This window comes from Anolis carolinensis, chromosome 4, assembly GCF_035594765.1.
Source record: "Anolis carolinensis isolate JA03-04 chromosome 4, rAnoCar3.1.pri, whole genome shotgun sequence".
Classification (NCBI taxonomy): Eukaryota; Metazoa; Chordata; class Lepidosauria; order Squamata; family Dactyloidae; genus Anolis; species Anolis carolinensis.
Window position 1 is genome coordinate 44332784 of NC_085844.1, and position 19762 is coordinate 44352545.

The following is a 19762-nucleotide window of genomic DNA, read 5'->3' on the forward strand; positions in this document are numbered from 1 at the left end:
GGCGCTCCATGCAGTCATGCCAGCCACATGACCTTGGAGGTGTCTACGGACAACGCTGGCTCTTCGGCTTAGAAATGGAGATGAGCACCAACCCCCAGAGTCAGACATGACTGGACTTAACGTCAGGGGAAACCTTTACCTATAATAGCTTGTGGCACTTAGCAACCAAGAAATCTTGCATCTGTGCATTTTTTCCTTCTTTTTTTTTTTTTTTGATAACATATCACTTTTGGGAGTTGTGATCATGAGAGTTTCCTGGAAGGAGGCTCTCCCTGCATCATCTACTGAACTTTAGTAGCTTAGTCATTGAAGGAATCTGAGTCTGTTCTTATAGCTGAGCCTAATAACGAGGGAAACCATCTTGCTCAAGGAATGTGAGGGACATAGATTCTAGGAAATATCTTATTGTGAAACTGGACAACCATGGGAGTCTAAGAGGCTGCATTAGTTCTCCAGAAAATCTTGGAGAGCTGTGCTCCCTCCTCCCATTCCCTCCCTCATGATTTGGCATGGGCAGTCTCAAGTAATCCTTTGCCATCTCACTTGTTTAGCTGCTTTAAGAATATGTTACAGTGGGCCCTTGGTATCCATTAGGACAGAGCTTTCCAACTGTGTGTTGTAACATATTAGTGTGTGTGTTGGCTGCAGTATGTAGATGTAACGTGCAAAATAATGAGAGTCTATGTAAAGTAAGCAATAAATAATATATTTTAATAAATACAAATGAAAGGATTTAATGAGATATGTTGTGTCCTCATATATCTTGTTATTACAATTTATGTATTTGATGTGTCTCTTATAATAAGTTGGTTTAACCTCTGATTTACTAGTAAAACTGAATTACTGCGTTGTAAAATGATGCATGTCTAAAAGGTGTGTCAGCAACATGAAATGTTTGGAAAGCTCTGCACTAGGGTTTGATTCCCACACTTACATTTCCCTCTGTGGATACCAAAACCAATGGATGCACAAGCCCACAATACACAATAAAATGGCACTTTTTATATAAAATGGTTAACAGCAAAGCTAATATTTTGAAAATTTGTTTTTTGAATGTTTTCAAGCCTTTGTTGGTTGAGTTTTGGGTGTAAAACCTTTGGATTAAGAAGTCAGGCATTCTCCTCTTCATGTCTTTGACTTACTTCAAATTGATTTCAAAGTATAAAAGTAGCTTATACTCAATTCAGCTGAACTTGTGAGATAGTGAAAAACGTTGGAATCAGATTCATAGTCTGAATTGTCAAGAGGAAATTTCAACTAAAGCCAGAGCTCTTTTTACTCATTTGTCTATAACATACACAATGACATGTACTGCTGTGAAAAAAATCTTGCAAGCATGTTATGTTATAAGAATAATATCATATGGTTTCAACAAAGGGAAAATACTATTAACTCAGGGGATCAATTTGTCTTGACAGCATTAAATGGTTGTTATCGGTTGCCTTACTTTCTTGGTTATGGGGCCATTTTAGTGTTTTGTGATTTACTGGCACTTTGTTGCAGAACATATATTTTACACAATCAGACCAAATTGTGGGTAAGAAATGTAAAAGAAAGGATAGACACCTTTCAATTACAATGAAAGAAATCAGCTTGTCAGAAGGTTTAATTTAAAAGGCTGTAATTTGAATTTGTAGTGTGCACCTTGATTAAATGAAGGAAGTCTAGTAGCACCACATAATATTTCCCCTATTCTTGACCTGATGTCAGCAGTATGTTGAACATTTTAAAATGGCACTTACAGATTTGATTACTACTGATTTTAGTACCTGCCTATTTCATATTATGGCATGCCCAAAAAGACATGTTAAAACCTTCAGAATCACTGTTGTCAAAGAGCTGTTCGACCTCACGAAGAAGTTGCAAGTTTAAAAGATTGTGAACACAATAGCATAAAAAAGCTGGCTAAGATTCCAGTGCTTTACTCTCTTACCAGGGACCAAAGGCATATCCACACTACACCATTATATCTCATTGAAGCTACTTTAACTGCAATGACACCATCTTCTAAAAGTACATACCTACATTAATGCTTTCTTTGCATATTTATAAATAAACCAAATATTACATGCACACTGTAGTTTCTAGTGCTTTTTTTTCCTTAGAAAACTAAAAGCCCAGGGGCCCTGGAATTTTTCAGTGCTCAGGAAAACAGAGAAAACATAACAATATAATGCTTTAGGAACTAGAAGTATCAAGTTAATGTTTCCTCATTAGAGACATCCTATTGTATGTTATTGTTCAGTTAACCGTCTCCTAGGATATAAACAGAAGCCATTGAAACAACTTCTGTCAACCACAAATATCTTTAATAATTTATTCATCTGCAGTTAGACTTCACATGAGCAATGCCTAGTGTAATTGATAGGTGAACCAAGCTATTTATAGACGAAACAACAAGCAAAGGAGACAGCTGATTGCTCTGAACTATAATTAAAATTCATTCAAAATCCAGAGTTCTAAGGATTATGACTTTGAATTTAAGCATGGCTGATATTCAGTATGGAAGAGGAATGTAGGATAGAATGCAAGGGAGCTGATGGAATGGGAAGATGAATGTCTAAAGAGTAGGGCCATAAAATCATAGAGCTGGAAGGGACCACAAGGGCCATCCAGTCCAGCTGCCTGGAATATACAACCAAAGCACTCCTGACAGATGGCCATCCAGTCTCTGTTTAAACAACCTTCAAAGAACGAGATTACATTGCATTCAGAGGCAGTGCATTCCACTAATGTTTGGGTGGAATCTCTTTTCCTGATGTTTGAATCCATTGTTCTATATCCCAGGCCCCAAGCCCCAGTTTGGACCAGATGTTGCTCCCGAAGTCCAAGCAACTTCCAGGAGTTCTGGTCCATAATACAGGGGAAATGGGTTAGCCCAGTTTTACCCTATGTTAGTCAGCATCAGTGAATGCTCCAGAGTTTTGGCAAAACTGCGGAGCAGCCCTACACTTTAAGTGAGTGTGGATAGATGGACTAGCTCTAAGCTGAACCATTCTGCTGCTCACATGGACTGGTGAATTGGGCCCATGTCACCCTCTCATTGTATTGCCCTGTCTTTCTCCTTGGCCATGTAGATGCCTTTGCTGATGTCAGCAAAGGTGCCTAACAATGTTCAGGAGCTTTTCTGTAGCTCTGTGGCCATCTAATCATGGTGACAGGAACAATCAAGATAAGGTGACCATTTAGTGGGGCCAAAATAGTTTTGCCCTCATTAAATGGTCTGGATACTTCCCTGCTGCTGCTGCAGTGTAGCCTACCCCAGGAGAGTATTGCTACTCTCAACCAGCTTTGGATTTTAGCATATGTCTGAATGCACACATAGTCTTTGGAACAGAGGAAACAAGTCTTCTGTTGACATCCTTTCCAGTATTTCAACATGGTCAGACACATTCAAATAAATGAGTACTAGCTCCCATGTCTAGTAACCATTGAATTTTCCCAACTGTCCAAGGTGTTATTGGTTATGTATTAGGGTAGAAAAATCTATTGTTTGACTGTGTTTAACTGTGAAGGAATGAAGAAATACTTATTTTTATCACTGACTATTAATGCTCATACAAAAATGTAATCACTTATTTTATTATTAAGGTCTGAAGCCATATTGATATTTTCAGAGGCAGTCAGAATAAGTACTTTTTTCTTCTCACCCACACAAAGGATTTAACTTGTCATGTTTCTGATGACAGCTTCAGTTGTATTCATAATACAGCCTTCAGATATAAGTGCTAGTAGTGTAAAATCCTTTGCCTTGAGCATGGTCATTTCACCCAGTAATACATCTATGAACATATTGACATGGTAGTCATACTAGAGTTTTTTGCAGCTTTTCTGGGGGTATGGTGAAATCACTTCTAAACAGTGACAAACCAGCTAAATAGAGTCTAGCTACTGCCGTATTCAATCTATGTATCCTTTCTTTTGGCTTTACTGCTTCTCGTTACTATTCAATAGATAAGAATGGAAATGAATTTTGATGGATTCAAGATTCCTGATAAGATTATTTATTTATTTATTTATTTATTTATCAATTTTGCATGCCCTAAGCCTTGTTCTGAAACAAAGTATGCCTAGTCTTACATTTTCCCTCATTTGCAAGGTTTATCGGAATCTCAGTATGGAGTAGATTCAGTCAGTCTGCAATGTGTCCTATTTGGAAAGTCTTTGGGTGAATGCTTGCCAGAACAGTTTACTCTGCCCTGAAGTGTTCTGGTGTTCCAAGTCTTTCTGGAGCATATTAGGGTAACTGAAATTTCAGTGGAGGTGGGAAGAACCCTCAGAAAGAGCATTTTTATTCCAATCCAGATGTATTGATGATGTGATGGAGAGGGAATGCAGCAATGCTGGCGATGTAATGGGGAGGGGTTTGGACTGGAGTTGGAGTGACAGCTGTAGCTTCCATTCCCATGCAAGACAATCGTTAACATTTTCTGAAACATTTCCTTTTATCATAAAGACAGTTTGTGTAATTGAAGAACAAAAATACAGAAATGAAGGATCTGCTTCTGTGGCTGACAGTAAACTGAGAAAAACTGGTTTGTAAGCATTCATCTGTACTGTAGATTTAATTCAATCGGACACGCCTTTAATTGCCATGGCTCAATGCTGTGAAATTCTGAAATTCTTGTGGTACTAGCACTCTTTAGAGAAAAAGGATAAACATCTTGTAAAGGTACAACACTCGTGAGCCAGGGCAGTTAATGTGGTGTAAAACTGCTTTCATCCTACAATATAGATGCAACCGAGGGGGGGGGGGTTAGTGTGTGAAGTAGGATGTTGTTTTAAAAATACAATAAAGATGCATTTACACTGTTGAAATAATGCACTCTGATACCAGTAACTGTCATGGCTCAATGCAATGGAATCATGGGAGTTGTACTTTGCATCTAGGTCTCCCTGGCCAAAATTGATAAAGATATAGGCATTGATGTGCTGAGGGGAACAAAGGGAGCAGGTTAAGCAGACTGGATTAGACACTGTGTGTTCACCAATATTTCCCTCTCACTCTTACTTGGATGGAAATTCAGGTTCATGTGAGATAAGCACAATATCTATGTGTAATTGTGTCTTTGTATGGAGCTGGAGCTTTGTTTCCCCCTCTCCCTCCCAGTTGCATTAGTGAATGGCATACTGGTTGACATCAGTCAGTGTGCTCCAAGACTGATATAGATGAGGTGCCACAGCTATTGCCAGCCATGATTCCCTGATGCGTCCGTGTCAGCGTAGAAGGGCCCTAAGATCAACCATCCTTTCTCAGTCTAAACTACATCACATAAGTGTTATGAGAAAGAGGGTGACCACACCATTCACTCCGCTAGATTATTTATAGAAAACATAATAAAATCACCAGGAAAAAAACCATAATAAAATCACCAGTGTATGTTGGAGATCATCTATAGAGTACATATTCATCCTTATTCATATGTTCTGTGGTAGAAAAGTGATATGTCATCCCTCCGCTTCATCCACCAGGAGAAGGGCAATGGGTGGTTTTCCCTATTGCTTTGCTACAGCAGTGTTTCTTCTGACACAGCAGGGCAAGCACTTTCTACCTAGACATTCAATATTCCAGACCCTCTGTGCAGCCAACCATTCCCTTAAGCAAAATGGCCATGTTGAACAGATTCTTTGGTGTGTGACTTCATTCATTTGCCTATGCAACGAGATCTGTAATAAATTAACCTAGCAGGAGGATGCTTGGATTTTATTTCTGTAGTCTGTTGGCAGGGCTGGCCCTGGGTAATTTTCAAGTGTAAGCGAACAGAATATTGGCGCCCCCCCCCCCCCAAATCTTGGGAGCTCGAGAGGAAAAAAAGGAGAGGGAGGAGGAAGCATCCCGGAAGTGCCCCACAATCGCCGCTGCAGCGATCGAGGGTGCTTCCCAAGCGCTAGTGGGGTGCTTCACTGGGCTGAGCCCTCACCCCTTGGGAAGCACCCCGCGGGCGCTACTAGGCAGCAGTGCTCATGGGGTGCTTCGTTGGGCCGAGCCCTCACATGGGGTGCTTCCCAAGGGGCGAGGGCTCACCGAGGGACATCTCCCCGGACCTCCCTCAGCCAGGCCCTTGCTGGAGGAAAGAGTTTCCTCCAGCAAGGGCTTGGCCAAGGGAGATCCGGGGCACACCTCGTGGTTCTTGGAGAGACAAGACCTTGCTCTAGTTGGAGCAAGGGCTTGTCCCTCTGAGAAACAAAGAGGTGCCCTGGATCTCCCTCAGCCAGGCCCATGCTTGTGGAAAGAGTTTCCTCCAGTAAGGGACTGGCTGAGGGAGATCCGGGGCACACCTCGCGGTTCTCAGAGGGACAAGCCCTTGCTCCAGCTGGAGCAAGGGCTTGTCCCTCCAAGAAATGAGAAGGTGCCGCTGGTTTTCCTCACCCAGAGGGAGTGCCTCTTCCCAGTAGGGAGGGAGGGAAAAAAGAGAAAAAAAGAGAAAAAAGAAGCTGCTCATTAGCCTTACGGCACCTGAAGGCACCTCAACTGCACCCCCCTGTGGGTGGCGCCTTCAGCAACCTTGTAGTTTGCCTACAGGTTGAACCGCCCCTGTCTTTTGGACTAGAGTGTGTGGGGAGAACTTTGACATTTCAGGTTAAACCAAAATTGAGCTTCTGAGACTTTTACTCTTTTCCTCTTTGCTATTTTTGTCTCAGGACTGACTGAGGCTTGTTTACACTCGCTGTATAGCCCGCATTGAGTGAGAAGTCACTTTTGGATGTCTGCTTCACATCCAGGAAGCCCAGGTAGTAGTTACTACTTACTGTGTGTAAACTGTGTCTGGATCTACATGACTCAGAATGCATTGACCTGGATTATAGGGTGGTATAGACCAGGGATCCTCAAACTTTTTAAGCCAAGGGCTGGTTCACGGTCCCTCACATTGTTGGAGGGCCAGACTATAGTTTGAAAAAAACATAAATAACTATGCATACTGCATATATCTTATTTGTAGTGCCAAAAAACCCATGAAAGAACAATACAATATTTAAAATGTAGAACAATTTTAACCAACATAACTTACTAATGCTTTAGTCAAGATAATTAGGATTGTTGTTTTTGTGTCCCTTCAAATCATTTCAGACTTAAGGTGACCCTAACTCTAAAGTTTAGAATGGGGGCTGGGTAAAGTACCTTGAAGGGATGCATCTGGTGTGCAGGCCTTAATTTTGGGACCTCTGGTGTAGACTGATATAATCCAGCTCAATGCAGTTAATCCACATTCTGAAACTGTAATATAAGGCAGATTCAGCCTGAGTTAAACCAGTTTAGCCCTGTGCTAAGAAATGCCAGGGTATACTCTGGAGTTTTAGCAAAGCTCTGTAGCAGCCCCACACTTTGGGCACAATGTGGAAGAGGAGAAATATCAGAGCTCTGCAGCCATCCAACAATGGTGATGGTGAAAGGGAAGTTAATTAGTTTTTTCCACCCTGCTGCCACTATGGGTCATGCACTAAGCATGTAAACACCCCCAAGACCTCCAGAGCCAGCCTAAAAGATTTGAGATCCCACAATAACTAGGCAGTGTAAATGAGCCCATTGTCATGATAATTGTTTGACTGTGGGTGGATACATCAGAGGTCCTCTGTCTGGCCATCCCATCTTTATCATTGAAGACAGAGCAAGAGTGGGGCATCTGTCTTAGGGGTCTACCAACAAATAGCCAGCTGTGACTTTGTAGGGCCTCATCACAAAGGCCAGCTTTGGTGAGAAAAGAGAGGGGCTGTTCCCCATGCACGACTCCCTCTGAACAATGATTCCCCCATCACACGTGGGGAGCATCATCCTTCTGTAGAGGATCCGTGCTGACTCCATTGGAGCCAGCACAACACAGGAAGCTTCTTGTGTTGTGGGGAAAGCATTCAATGATGCTTCCACCCTGGTTGGAGGTGGGGTCTCCATTACCAAGACACACGATGTCGTGTGATGGCTAGCGTGGGGCTCCATCACCAAGACAGAGTGGACGCATCCTAGGATGCTGATTTAGGTGGGTGTGATGAGGTTGGTTGATAGGAAAAGACTCAAGGAGAACTTGGGGGAAAAATACTTGGTCATGTTGGCTGAAGACTTTCTGGAATTTGTAGTCCAAAAAGCAACTTTTTCCAAACTGTGGAAGAGACAATTGATACCTTTGCAGTATTCTTCTGTTTCCTGTTATATCTTTTTATTATGAATGGTTAAATCATGCAGCAAAATAGAATTATAGTGAATTGAATGCATTATCATCTTGCACCACCTCATATGTCATTGCTGCATTGTATTGTTCACTTTAGAGCTCTCCCTTTCCCCCTGTTCACAAGAATGTTATTGATACCATGGCCTGAAAAATGTAATTGTTTTAAGTAAAGTGCAATTGCTCTGAACTAATGACTTCAGTCTATCACATATAAAAGTCTGTGCTGTTGTTGCAGACAGCAGCAGTCTTAGCAGTTATTTATTGAAGGAATAAAAGATAAAAAATGGTGGGGGTTTTTTAAATTCTTTTACCATTATTGGCATCCTGCAATAGCTACAAGAATATACATGCAGAGAATGTCAATTATTGCTTGGCAACAACCTCTATATCGTTTTTTAAAAAAAATAAATAAAATAAAAACCAGAGCGCAGCCAATGGAATTTGCAGACTAAACTTCAAACATGTCTCAAGGTGCTGAATTTTATTTCTAATAAATTATCTTGAGCATCTTGAGATACATCCCCAGTTTTTTTCTGTGTAAATTTATTTTATCAGCCTCTGCAGATTTATTTTAAATGTCAGAGATTGACACTGAAATGTGTGGGCATTTTAGAATAGTCTCTCATTTTACAGACAGTTTTTGATCACTTTTCCCAGATTAAACCTTCATTTTAACTGGATCAGTATCTTTTTTTTCTTTTGCAATCTCACATAGCCATAATACCATGCCCTTTAAATCCAAGTCTCTGTACACTTTCTTACAGAGCAGTTAAGTGTCTAACGTTTACAACTCTTAGGTTAATAAAACAGGATTTATGGGCATTAGCTGGTATCAACTATGGAAAGATCAGGTGTGGGCAAAGAAGTATTTCCCCCTGACTCCTCAGGTTATTTAGTTTTATTTTATCTCCAGTTTTAAAAACACAATATTATTACTGTGTCCCCAGTGGTTATATGATATGCATGGTATGACCAATTTTGTGGCATGATAGGCACTAAGGAACTTTCTGCAAATATTTTGCCAAAATATGTAATATTCATGGAGAAAATGAACTACACATTTGAAGCAACATATGGTTCATTATTACAATTATAAAGTACAACCCCTTATCCATAAACCTAATATCCAAGGTTTCATTTATCCATGGTCTGAAAAATCTTTGCTTTAGAAGTGTTTGTAGAACTCTCAAGACCAGGCATGGGCAAACATTGGCCTTCCAGGTGTTTTGTACTTTAATTTCTAGAAATCCCAGCCAGTTTATTGGCTGTTAGGAATTGTGAGAGTTGAAGTCCAAAACACCTGGAGGGCCGAAGTTTGTCCATGCCTGCTCTAGACCAAGGGTCTCCAAACTAAGGCCCCCAGTCTGAAAGCTGCCCTCCAAGGTCTTTTACCCGCCCTAAACTTTAGACTTAGGGTCACCTTAAGAATGAAACATCTTGAAGGCACACAACAACAATTCTGGCTAACTTGACTATCGCATCGGCCCAAAGCAGGCCCACACTTCCCATTGAAATACTGATAAGTTTCTGTTGGTTGTTCTTAATTTTAAATATTGTATTGTTCTTTCATGAGTTTTTTGGGGGTTTTTTTGGCACTACAAATAAGGTATGTGCAGTGTGCATATGAATTTGTTCATGTTTTTTCAAACGATAGTCCGGGCCCCCGACAATCTGAGGGACTGTGAACCAGCCCTCAGTTTAAAAAATCCGAGGACCCCTGCTCTAGACCCTCCAGTGCAATTGATAGTATTCTTCTACCCAGATATAGTCAAGATATAGAGATTGCTGTTATACACAGTTTCACGTATTGACGGGGAAGTTTTGGAATGTATCTCTATTAATACAGAGAGTTGTACTATGCAATTATTTGTATACTACTTTGACTCTGGGCACATCTATACCAGTGGTGCACAACCAATGGCCCTCCTAGTGTTTGGAACTCCAACTTCCAGAATTCCTAGCCAGCTTGTCCAATTATCAGAAATTCTGGGAGCCAAAGTCCAAAACATCTGGAGGGCCATAGGTTGTGAACCACTGATCTATACCATACAATTAGTGACATTTGACACTATGTTAATTGTCATGGCTTAATGCTGTGGAATCATTGGAGTTATAGTTCTGCAAGGTCTTGAGTCTTCTCTGCCAAAGATTGCTGGTGCCTTATCACATAATAATTCGCATGCTTCCATAGCATTGAGCCATGGTAGTTAACCTGATGTCAAACTGCATTAATTCTACAGTATATAAGATGCACGCTATCTAATCATTCAAATGGAGAGATCAATTCAGGATTTGAATTTGAATTACATTGCTCAAAATATTGCTCATGTTGACAAGTTAATGAACGGTGCATTAAAAGAAGATAAGTACACTATCTACATTTACCTACTCTGATCCCAGTTGGCTGCAAAGAGCAGAAGAATCTTCCTGCCACAGTGGTCGCGGTTTTCCAGCACCCCCGGGAATCCATCAATCAGGGCACGCTTTATCCCTGGATCATCAGCCTTGAAATTTTTGAACATATCCAGATTCAACTGACGGTAGTGGAAGTATTGAGCCAGTAACCTGAAGGCATCTGTTTGGTGAAACTTTCTGGCTCGGAGAAATCTCAAGATGAAGGCATCATCTGTACGTAAAAATCCAATGTCAGGCCTAGTGATGATCATGTCTCTGACTTGTTGGATATCCTGGTGCAAAACATCTGGGTTTTCATTGAGCTCCAGACGGGCTTTCTCGATAGTCTCTGGACTGAGTCCAGCATGTAAATGGGTCATCTTTACAAAAGCCTTTTCCAAATCCTTAATTTCAGAAATGTAATCAGATGAAATGCTGGTCCCATTCAACTAACATCCATTCAAGGGCATTTAACTGTTTGCATTGCCCTGAAACATATCTTTCATATCCATGCATAGAGCTCTCACTTTCAGTTCTCATTCCTAGATATCCATCCAGGGAAATTAACTTCTTTTATCATTGTTCTCTGAAAAACAAATAAAGATTTTTTTTAAAAAAAAATTATAAGATTGCAAGTCTGTAATGAGCACATTTCCAAGCATGTTTATTTCCCCCCCTTTTTTTTTTTTGCTAGTGCAGGTCTGATTAAAATTTAAATATCAAAAATTCAACAGTATTAAAATGTGATACTTAGCACCATGTCATCATTACTTCTACCGTATGTGGAACAGAAGCATTGTGAACACAGATCGGTGGGTTTAAAATTGAATAGAGCCTTTAGCAACACTGATATTGCACAGATTTAACATTCTATTACAATTTATTAGGTAATTAGAACACAAATAATAACGGAAGACACTGACAGCTCCATCAAAGCATTCCTAGACAGAGAAAGTAAGATGCCTTTTAAGACAGCCCAAAGAAACAATGCTAAAAATGATCGCTATCCTTTACTCAATAATTGACACACTATTCCAGACAGGACCACAATTACTGAGGAACAACCAATAGCAATGATTGTATCAACAGCGTAGAATAATAATAATAATAATAATAATAATAATAATAATAATAATAATAATTCACTGCCATGGCTCTATCCTACAGAATCCTGGAATTTGTAGTTTAGTGAAGCACCACCACTCTTTGGCAGAGAAGACTAAAACCACAAATTCTGGGATTCCATAAGATGGAGCTATGGGACTTAAAGTGGTGTCAAACTGCTATAATTCTGCAATTCTTCAGACATTACCAAGAAGTGACTACTAGTCAAATCATTAACATAAAAACAGAATGGTTCCTCATGTTATCTCTGGAATGGAATTAATACAAAGTGCAGGTATAGGCCACATATGCAGTCATATTTGCAATGTGCACCTGTGTCCTGTACAAATTCTACTGACCATATGAACAAGTAATTGCACAGCCAGCAGTGGAACTTCATTGTCAAAAGCAATACTAAAAAAAGAATCCTTGGCAAAATCTGGTGTAATAGCTACATTGCCCAATCTGGAACTGGTGCACTTCCATACTACACTGGTACAGAACTGTTGTTTCCACTTTACCTCCCATGGTTCCTGAGATACATCAGATTTCTCATCAAGAGAGTTTTAGAGCCCTATCAGACTAAACCCCCCAGGAATCCACATGACAATGAAAGAGGAATCATAGTATTATAACGGTTCGGTGCGAAACATGTCCTTCAAATCTTTTTTGACTTCCATTCATTGTGGACCAAGCTACCGCTGCCTTCCTCAATCTAGCTTTTGAGCTTCTTGTGAGGCCAAACAACAACTGCCTTTGCAAGATTCAGATTCACATTTCCCATCTGGATTATTTTTATTTTAAGCAATGGCATGTTTCGCAAGCAATCGTTTTATCTCTCATCAGTTTAGCACTCTGTGGTAAATTCCATCAGCATCTGTAGGATTTGTAGTTATTTTTAAAGCTATAATTCCCTCTCTAGAAATATTTTTCACTGACAATGTAACTTTCGTTTAATAGCTTCATCAGCTTCAAGGTGACACTGTACGTGCGTGAATCAGTGTGTCATTCAGTACTAGCATTATTATCTTATTCTTTTGTTCATTTCAGAAAAAGCAGCCAGCATCATGCCATCAGCTAACTAGTGACAACACTCAATGTTTTTATGATGGAGGAGCACAGTAAAAACATTGTTTACAATACAATGTATTGGCTGTACTGTTAATAGTTGAATTGGAAACCATTAGAATACATCTACATAGGGTTAATTTTCAGGAATCAGTTGTACTCATTCATCTATCCGGATTGCCACAAACAAAAGATAAAAGCTTCTTTTCAAGGTCCATCTCATAGTTTCATAGAAGAAGAGGTGGGTGATGGAGGAGGAGGAGAAGCAGAAGGAGAAGAATTATTGCTGCTGTTACTAATAGTAGTCATCCTCAAAGAGGTTTACACATTAAAAGGATTACAACTAAATAATAGAATCATAGATCTGGAAGAGACCACAAGGGCCATCCAGTCTGATCCCTCTGCCATGCCCACACACATTCTAAAGGTAAACAAAATGATTCAAAAACAATACTGCATGCTAGAAGACTTCAGTTCTAAAATCCCATCTGATTTTTTTTTAAAAGATGGAGGGTAAAACCTTACTAAGGAGAGAGTTCCAAACTCCCATATTTCCAAAAAGCTTTATCACTGAGATCTCAGATGGTTTATTAAAGTTCATTGTACCAATTGCGAGAGTGAGGTTATTGCAGAAGTGCACTTGGTCGGCATCCTTTATTTACTAGAATGATGCCAATACCTTTACAACTCTCTTATTTCCATCGTACAATAGCAATGAAAACAACTCAATGGAGGATACAGTGGTGGGATTTTGCAATCTGTGTCTAAAATGAGTAATGGAAGATGAGTGAAATTTTGAAATTACTGGAGATTATAGGGCCAACCAGCATTAGAAATAGTGAAGCACTGTTTGCCTCAGGTGGCAAATACTGAGGAATAGCAGCCCATTGTCTTTTTCTCTTGAGCTTCCTAGTCTTTTCCTCTGCTAAGTATGTTTCATAGCATGTCTTAAACTGGTCTGGCACATTCAAAAGAAGATGCTATTTAATTGCAAGTATTCATGCCTGGAGCCACAGTGGCACAACGGGTTAAACTCTTGTGCTGGCTGGACTGCTGACCTGAAGGTTGGAATGCTGACCTGAAGGTTGCTGGTTAGAATCTGCGAGACTGGGTGAGCTCCCGTCTGTCAGCTCTATCTTGCGGGGACATGAGAGAAGCCACCCAGCAGGATGGTAACACTTCCAGAAATCCCCTGGGCAACATTAATTCTCTCACACCAGAAGCGACTTGCAGTATGTTCTCAAGTCACTTCTGACATGATAAAAAAAGTATTCACGCTCTTCATTAATACTGTTAAGAGCTGTTTGACAGTACAGTATAGAGCCTTGGATGTGTGGACTATCCTTCATTGGACATCTTTAAACAGAGATATTTAAACATTTCTTGGGAGTGCTTTAGTGGCATTGCAGGGGGTTGAAATAAATGGCTCTTATGGTCCCTTCCAACTCTATGATTCACAAACTCATTTCCTAGTATCTCATTCTTCCCATTAAGGAGAAACATGTTTGAGGCTGTCTCTTGTCAGATTATGGCAGACGGAGAACTTAGTTTTTAGTATTGTATTAGCTGCAATTTAGTGAAATCATGGCCAGATTAGATTATTTCACCTGTCAATTCCGAGTTCCTACAACGAGAGTGCTTTTGTCATTTCAAAGATCTGTGGCATGCACAACTGCCAAGTAACAGGTGATGTATGGTCCAGCAGTGGAAATGGGGAGGAGAGAGTTTCTACAATACAGCAGATGGAATGATAGCTGTGTACATCTTGGGTTGTGTAAATCATATTTCATTTCTGACACTGCCAAACACCAGATTGATATGTACCAGTATGTCACTGAATGAGGGCCTGCCTAAGCCACTAAATGATACTGACTTCGGTAAAATATATTTCCAAACTGTGGCTGTTTAGGTTTACAGTTATTTTGAAATAGCCCACCTTACATGTATAAAAAGTAGTAACTACACCATAGTGGCATTGGGGGGAAACTGCTCATTCTGTTGTACATGCTGGTGCATCATTCATTTTTACAAGCTTTCTTTCATACTAACATCTGGCTTTAAAGCAATATGCAGGCAGCTAGAATAATCAATATTGCTTTGAACAGCAGGGCTGTTTCCTGAAAGCATTACTAGGTGTTAACTACTATTGCTCCATTGAGATGTGCTTATCTAGCTACTGAAGACATGCTTGTCACTGTGCTTTAGTTTGTAAATATGCCTTCATTTCTATTATGTTGTTTCTTGTATTACTGCCTCACAAGAATGCTTAGTGTTCTATTTTAAGTGGTTTCATTCTGGCCCACTGAGGACACATGGACCATGTACAGTGTTATCTCTGTAAGACATAAATAGACCCTGGTGTCTCTCTTTCTATCCATTGGAGAAATGCAGGAGTCCATGAGTAGACAACATGGTACAAGAGTTACTATGTCATTGGTTATAAATAGCAAGGGGTATCACAGAATCATAGAGTTGGAAGAGACAATAAGAGCCATCTAGTCCAACGCCCTGCCATTCAGAAATAACCAATGAAAGCATTCCTGGTAAATGGCCAACCAGTCTCTGCTTAAAAACCTCCAGCAAAGGAGATTCCACCATACTTTGAGGCAGCATATTCCACGGTTGAACTGCTTTAACCATTATGAAGTTCTTCCCAATGCTTAGGTGAAATCTCTTTTCCTGCAATTTGAATCTCTTTATCTGTGTGCTGGTCTCTAGAGCAGCAGAAGACAATTTTGTCCCCTCCTCAATATGACATACATTCAAATATTTAAGCATGGTATGTAAATCAGATCACAAGGGTTTATGAGGAAATGGCACAGTGTGTTAAAGTGCTGAGCTGCGGAACTTGCAGACCGAAAGGTCCCAGGTTCAAATCCCGGGAGCGCAATGAGCACCCACTGTTAGCCCCAGCTCCTGTCAACCTAGCAGTTCGAAAACATACAAATGTGAGTAGATCAATAGATACCGCTCTGGTGGGAAGGTAACAGTGCTCCATGCAGTCATGCTGGCCACATGACCTTGGAGATGTCTATGGACAACACCGGCTCTTCGGCTTAGAAATGGAGATGAGCACCAACCCCCAAAGTCAGTCACGACTAGACTTAACGTCAGGGAAAATCTTTACCTTTACCTATCATAAGATATATGAGGAAAGTAAATGTTATTGGACTGTGCTTCCCATTATTCCTAGACATCAGTGACAACCAATGTTGAGGGATAATGGAAACTGTAGTCCAACAGCATATGAACAACTACACATCCGCATTCCTTCAATTTCCACTGGGTGACCCTGAGCAAGTCACACTCTCTCAGCCTTGGAGGAACTCCTCTGAATAAACCTTACCAAAAAGCCCTAAAACCAGAGTCGACTTAAAGGCACATATTCATAGTAGAAATATATTGGATAGCACAGTCTTCAAGGATCATTCACTACAGTTACAGTGATCATAATTCACTATATATGAATTCATAATTCATATTCTAATAGCAGCTGTCTCCTATTAACAATTTCCTGTTAGTGGAATTGCATCTGTGAGCAGCACCAACCAAATGTGGCTGTTCAACAGGATGTTGCAGTGATGCCAGAAGGGAAACGTGTGGGCACCACAGAAACCAGACAGTACTATAGAATGACTCAGTATTACAATGCATGCTCCTACCAATTGAGTATTAGTGTAATAAATTACATTTCAATGATTTCCCTTTCACATCTATGAGGTATATGGGGCAGAAACTGTGGACAAAATATCCCCACTAATTACTTCCCAAAGGAAATATGACTTGTGGAGGAACCATTACTTTGCACACATGCGCATACAGGCTTTATGCCATCACAATTATGTCATCCCTTCAGGAAAAAGTGCCTTCTTCTTATGTCCTTGGAAATGAAAAGATCTTAAATGCAGCTTTTAGAGAAATAAAGCTCCACCTAATTGGCACTCTTTACAACACCTTTAAAATGGTTGTAGGAAAAGTGACATTCATTTATCAATTGTTCTATAATACTGAATGCAACTTTCATCTCATTTTCTTGTGAATTTGGATGCTCTTCCAGCCATGAAGATGTATGTTTGTATGTAACTCTGTTAGATTAAACATTAAAAACTGAGAAGGAGACAAAAAAAAAAAGCCAGAACATTCTGATCGCTGTGTTGTTGAAGGCTTTTGTGGCCAGAATCACTGGGTTTCTGTGAGTTTTCCAGGCTGCATGGCCATGTTTCAGAAGTATTCACTCCTGAAATTTCGCCCACATCTATGGCAGGCATCCTCAGAGGTTTAGAGGTATCTCACAACCTCTGAGAATGTATATCTCACAACCTCTGAGGATGCCTGCCATAGATGTGGGCAAAACATCAGGAGAGAATGCTTCTGGAACATGGCCATACAGCCTGGAAAACTTACAGCAAACCAGTTCTGATCACTATTAAACTTAAAACAACAAAAGTGGCTCATGAACAAATTTCACCCATATTTCTATGATTAACAAATAAATTATGACATGTATCATTAATCATGGCCAGTAGTAAATGTCTGAAAGGAGGCATGGTACAAACATTTCAAACACATACTGTTAAATCCCAAAGCCAACAACCCAATATCTATTCTTTACTGACAGAGGATACTATTTCTTAACACACAGTTGTCTAATGCAAACCTTATGACACAATCATTTCTAAAATTTACCAGTAAATCCTAAAAATTACCAAGTGCCTTCAGCAAATGCCACAGTCTGGCCTGCATTTCCTCCACCATCCTTTCTTTTCCATAGAGAGTGTGTTGTGTATGTCTTGTGGCAGAATGCTGCTTTGTAGTTGCACATGTACTAATTAAGACACTGCTGTGGTTCATATAAGAGAATATATGTTTAAAAGGTTTTTGCTTAGAAATAATGGCCACTGGTTTCAGTATAACTTTTAGGTAAGCTTTTTAAAGAAACATAGGTTTCTTTGCCTTGTGGGGAATTGGTAATCTACCGAGCTAAATTAAACACACAGTTTAATACTATATAAGAAAACTGCCTGCAAATATTTATCACTCTGGAAGCCATTGACCTGCAGACCCAATTCTACAGTTTCTAGTTATCGGCTGTGATACTTCATTAGACAACATAGATTAACAAAGATTGCAGGACAAAGTCTCTGTGAAAAATAGAAACAATCTGTTATAATTATACATAATATTTAAGATGATCAGGAAGCTCTTTCTTTCTTTGGAAAGATCTAGTTTCTAAAACATTCACAAAGCAGAGTCAACAAGAATGGGAAAAGCTGACAAAACCATTTATTCTTTAAATTAAGCTAAAATCCTGTCATCTGCAAGTTATGTGGTTGCAGAGAAATTGGCTAAGCTTTTCTTGTTTTGTTTTGTTCCAGCAACAAAAAACTGGTTACCACCTGGAAGAGAGAACTCACACCTTTGCTGTTTGGTGCATGACATCATATTATTATATAACGTCATTTTACTTCTTGCCAATGCACTAACTCCCAATGTACCAGGACAATCTGTGTTATCCTCTGATTATATCATGAAAGCCCAAGAAAAACCTCTCTCCCCCACCTCACAATCTCATCTGTTCTTTTCTTTCCTATATAAACCAATCACTGACTACTTATGAACAAAGGCCCGCCATCTGCTCTGTAACTTTAATATTATTCTCCTCCCCACCCCAAATTTCAACCCAGTTTCATAGTCATCCCACTGGAAAGGATTTTCAGCACTGGGACTGTATTGTGAAATGATGCCAAGAGTCTATTTCAATGTTTTTCAGGTATGTGTGCATGTGTGTGGCTTAAAAACATGTCCACCGTACAAGGGGGAAAAAATCAACAATGTTTTACTTTCTGCAGCAAAGCAAACAGAGATGGAAGGGTGGGAGTCTTTCCTACGCCCTGTCCCATATTAACAGTGACGATGTCCCACTGAGAAGCAAATTCAATTGACCCTGTTTGTTTTCTCCATCACACCCTCCAGCGTTGGGTTTAATATGCCTGGCGGAAGCAGAGGGCAATGTTTGTGGGGTTGCTTGTTTGTTTTATCAGCCTTGACTCCCTGATCTCCACAACTGGTCCATTTCTGAGACCTAGAGAGAGACTAACCTTCCCTTCCGCTCCTTCCCTCTCCCTCCCCATCCCCACCAGCCTTCTCCAAATTGCAACCTTGGTCTGAACTCCCCTTTGCCACCAACTTATGCCTTTTATCCCAGGCTCTGGAGGACTGGTGCGGATCCCTCCCTGACGCCTTCTTCATTTTCCTCCTGAGAATCGTTTTGTGCAAATATGGGGGGGGGGGGATTTTGGAACAGGAGACAAGGATAAAGGCAAGGCTGTCGGGGAGGAAGGAGGGATGCTGCTGAGCGCGGAGTGCGGGTGGATGGACGGATTGCAGGAGAGAGCGCTGTCCGCGCAGGATGGTGCTGAAACGCCGCAGCCATGGCATTGCAACAAAAATACAAGGGGAGCGAGGCGAGGGCGGGGGCGGGGAAGAGGAGGAGGAGGAGGAGGGGAGCCTGGGCAAAACACACAAAAGATCCATCCCAAATACCTTTGGAGCCCCACGCGGCCCCGCCTCGGGTGAGTCCCTCTGCAGGGATACTGGTGGGAGGCGGAGAGGTCGCCTTCGGTGCGCCCGGCTCCAGAGCTTCTTCCCCAGGAGCTGCGAAGGAGTGAGCCGGAGCTCTGGAGGCTGTGCTTTTTTTGGGCAGGGACCGCGCGGGTGTGTGCGGCTGGGTGCACGCGCCTCGGCCACGCAGAGCCCGCCTCCCCCCGGGTCCTAAAGGCCTTCCCTTCTCCTGCAACAGGAGGGCACCCTTTCAGCACCCAGGCCACCGCGACCCCTCCTGCGCCCAGAAAGCTCATGCCATACACCTTTTGCAAAGTCTACTCACATACCTTTATGTTTCTAAAGAGCGTCTTCCAGTGAAAAGGAAATAACCTGACTACCTAGAATTTGTACAACTAACTCTGTAATAGGGATGGGTGTGCATGTGGCACTCCGGACCTTGAGGAATGACAGCTCCCATAATTCCTCATCAC

The 19762-nt window shown here is 40.9% G+C and overlaps 1 protein-coding gene across 1 annotated transcript in view; it reads right to left on the reverse strand.

The window, feature by feature from the left end:
- Positions 1-19459, reverse strand: part of clvs1 (clavesin 1) — an 80982-nt gene extending 61523 nt beyond the window's left edge. Inside the window, exons 1-2 of the mRNA XM_003219604.3 lie at positions 19272-19459; positions 10548-11142 (exon numbers count right to left, since the gene is read on the reverse strand). Coding sequence (XP_003219652.2) covers positions 10548-10936 — 389 coding nt within the window. The 5' untranslated portion in view covers positions 10937-11142; positions 19272-19459. The remainder of the gene's footprint in view (positions 1-10547; positions 11143-19271) is intronic.
- Positions 19460-19762: the final 303 nt, after the last annotated feature.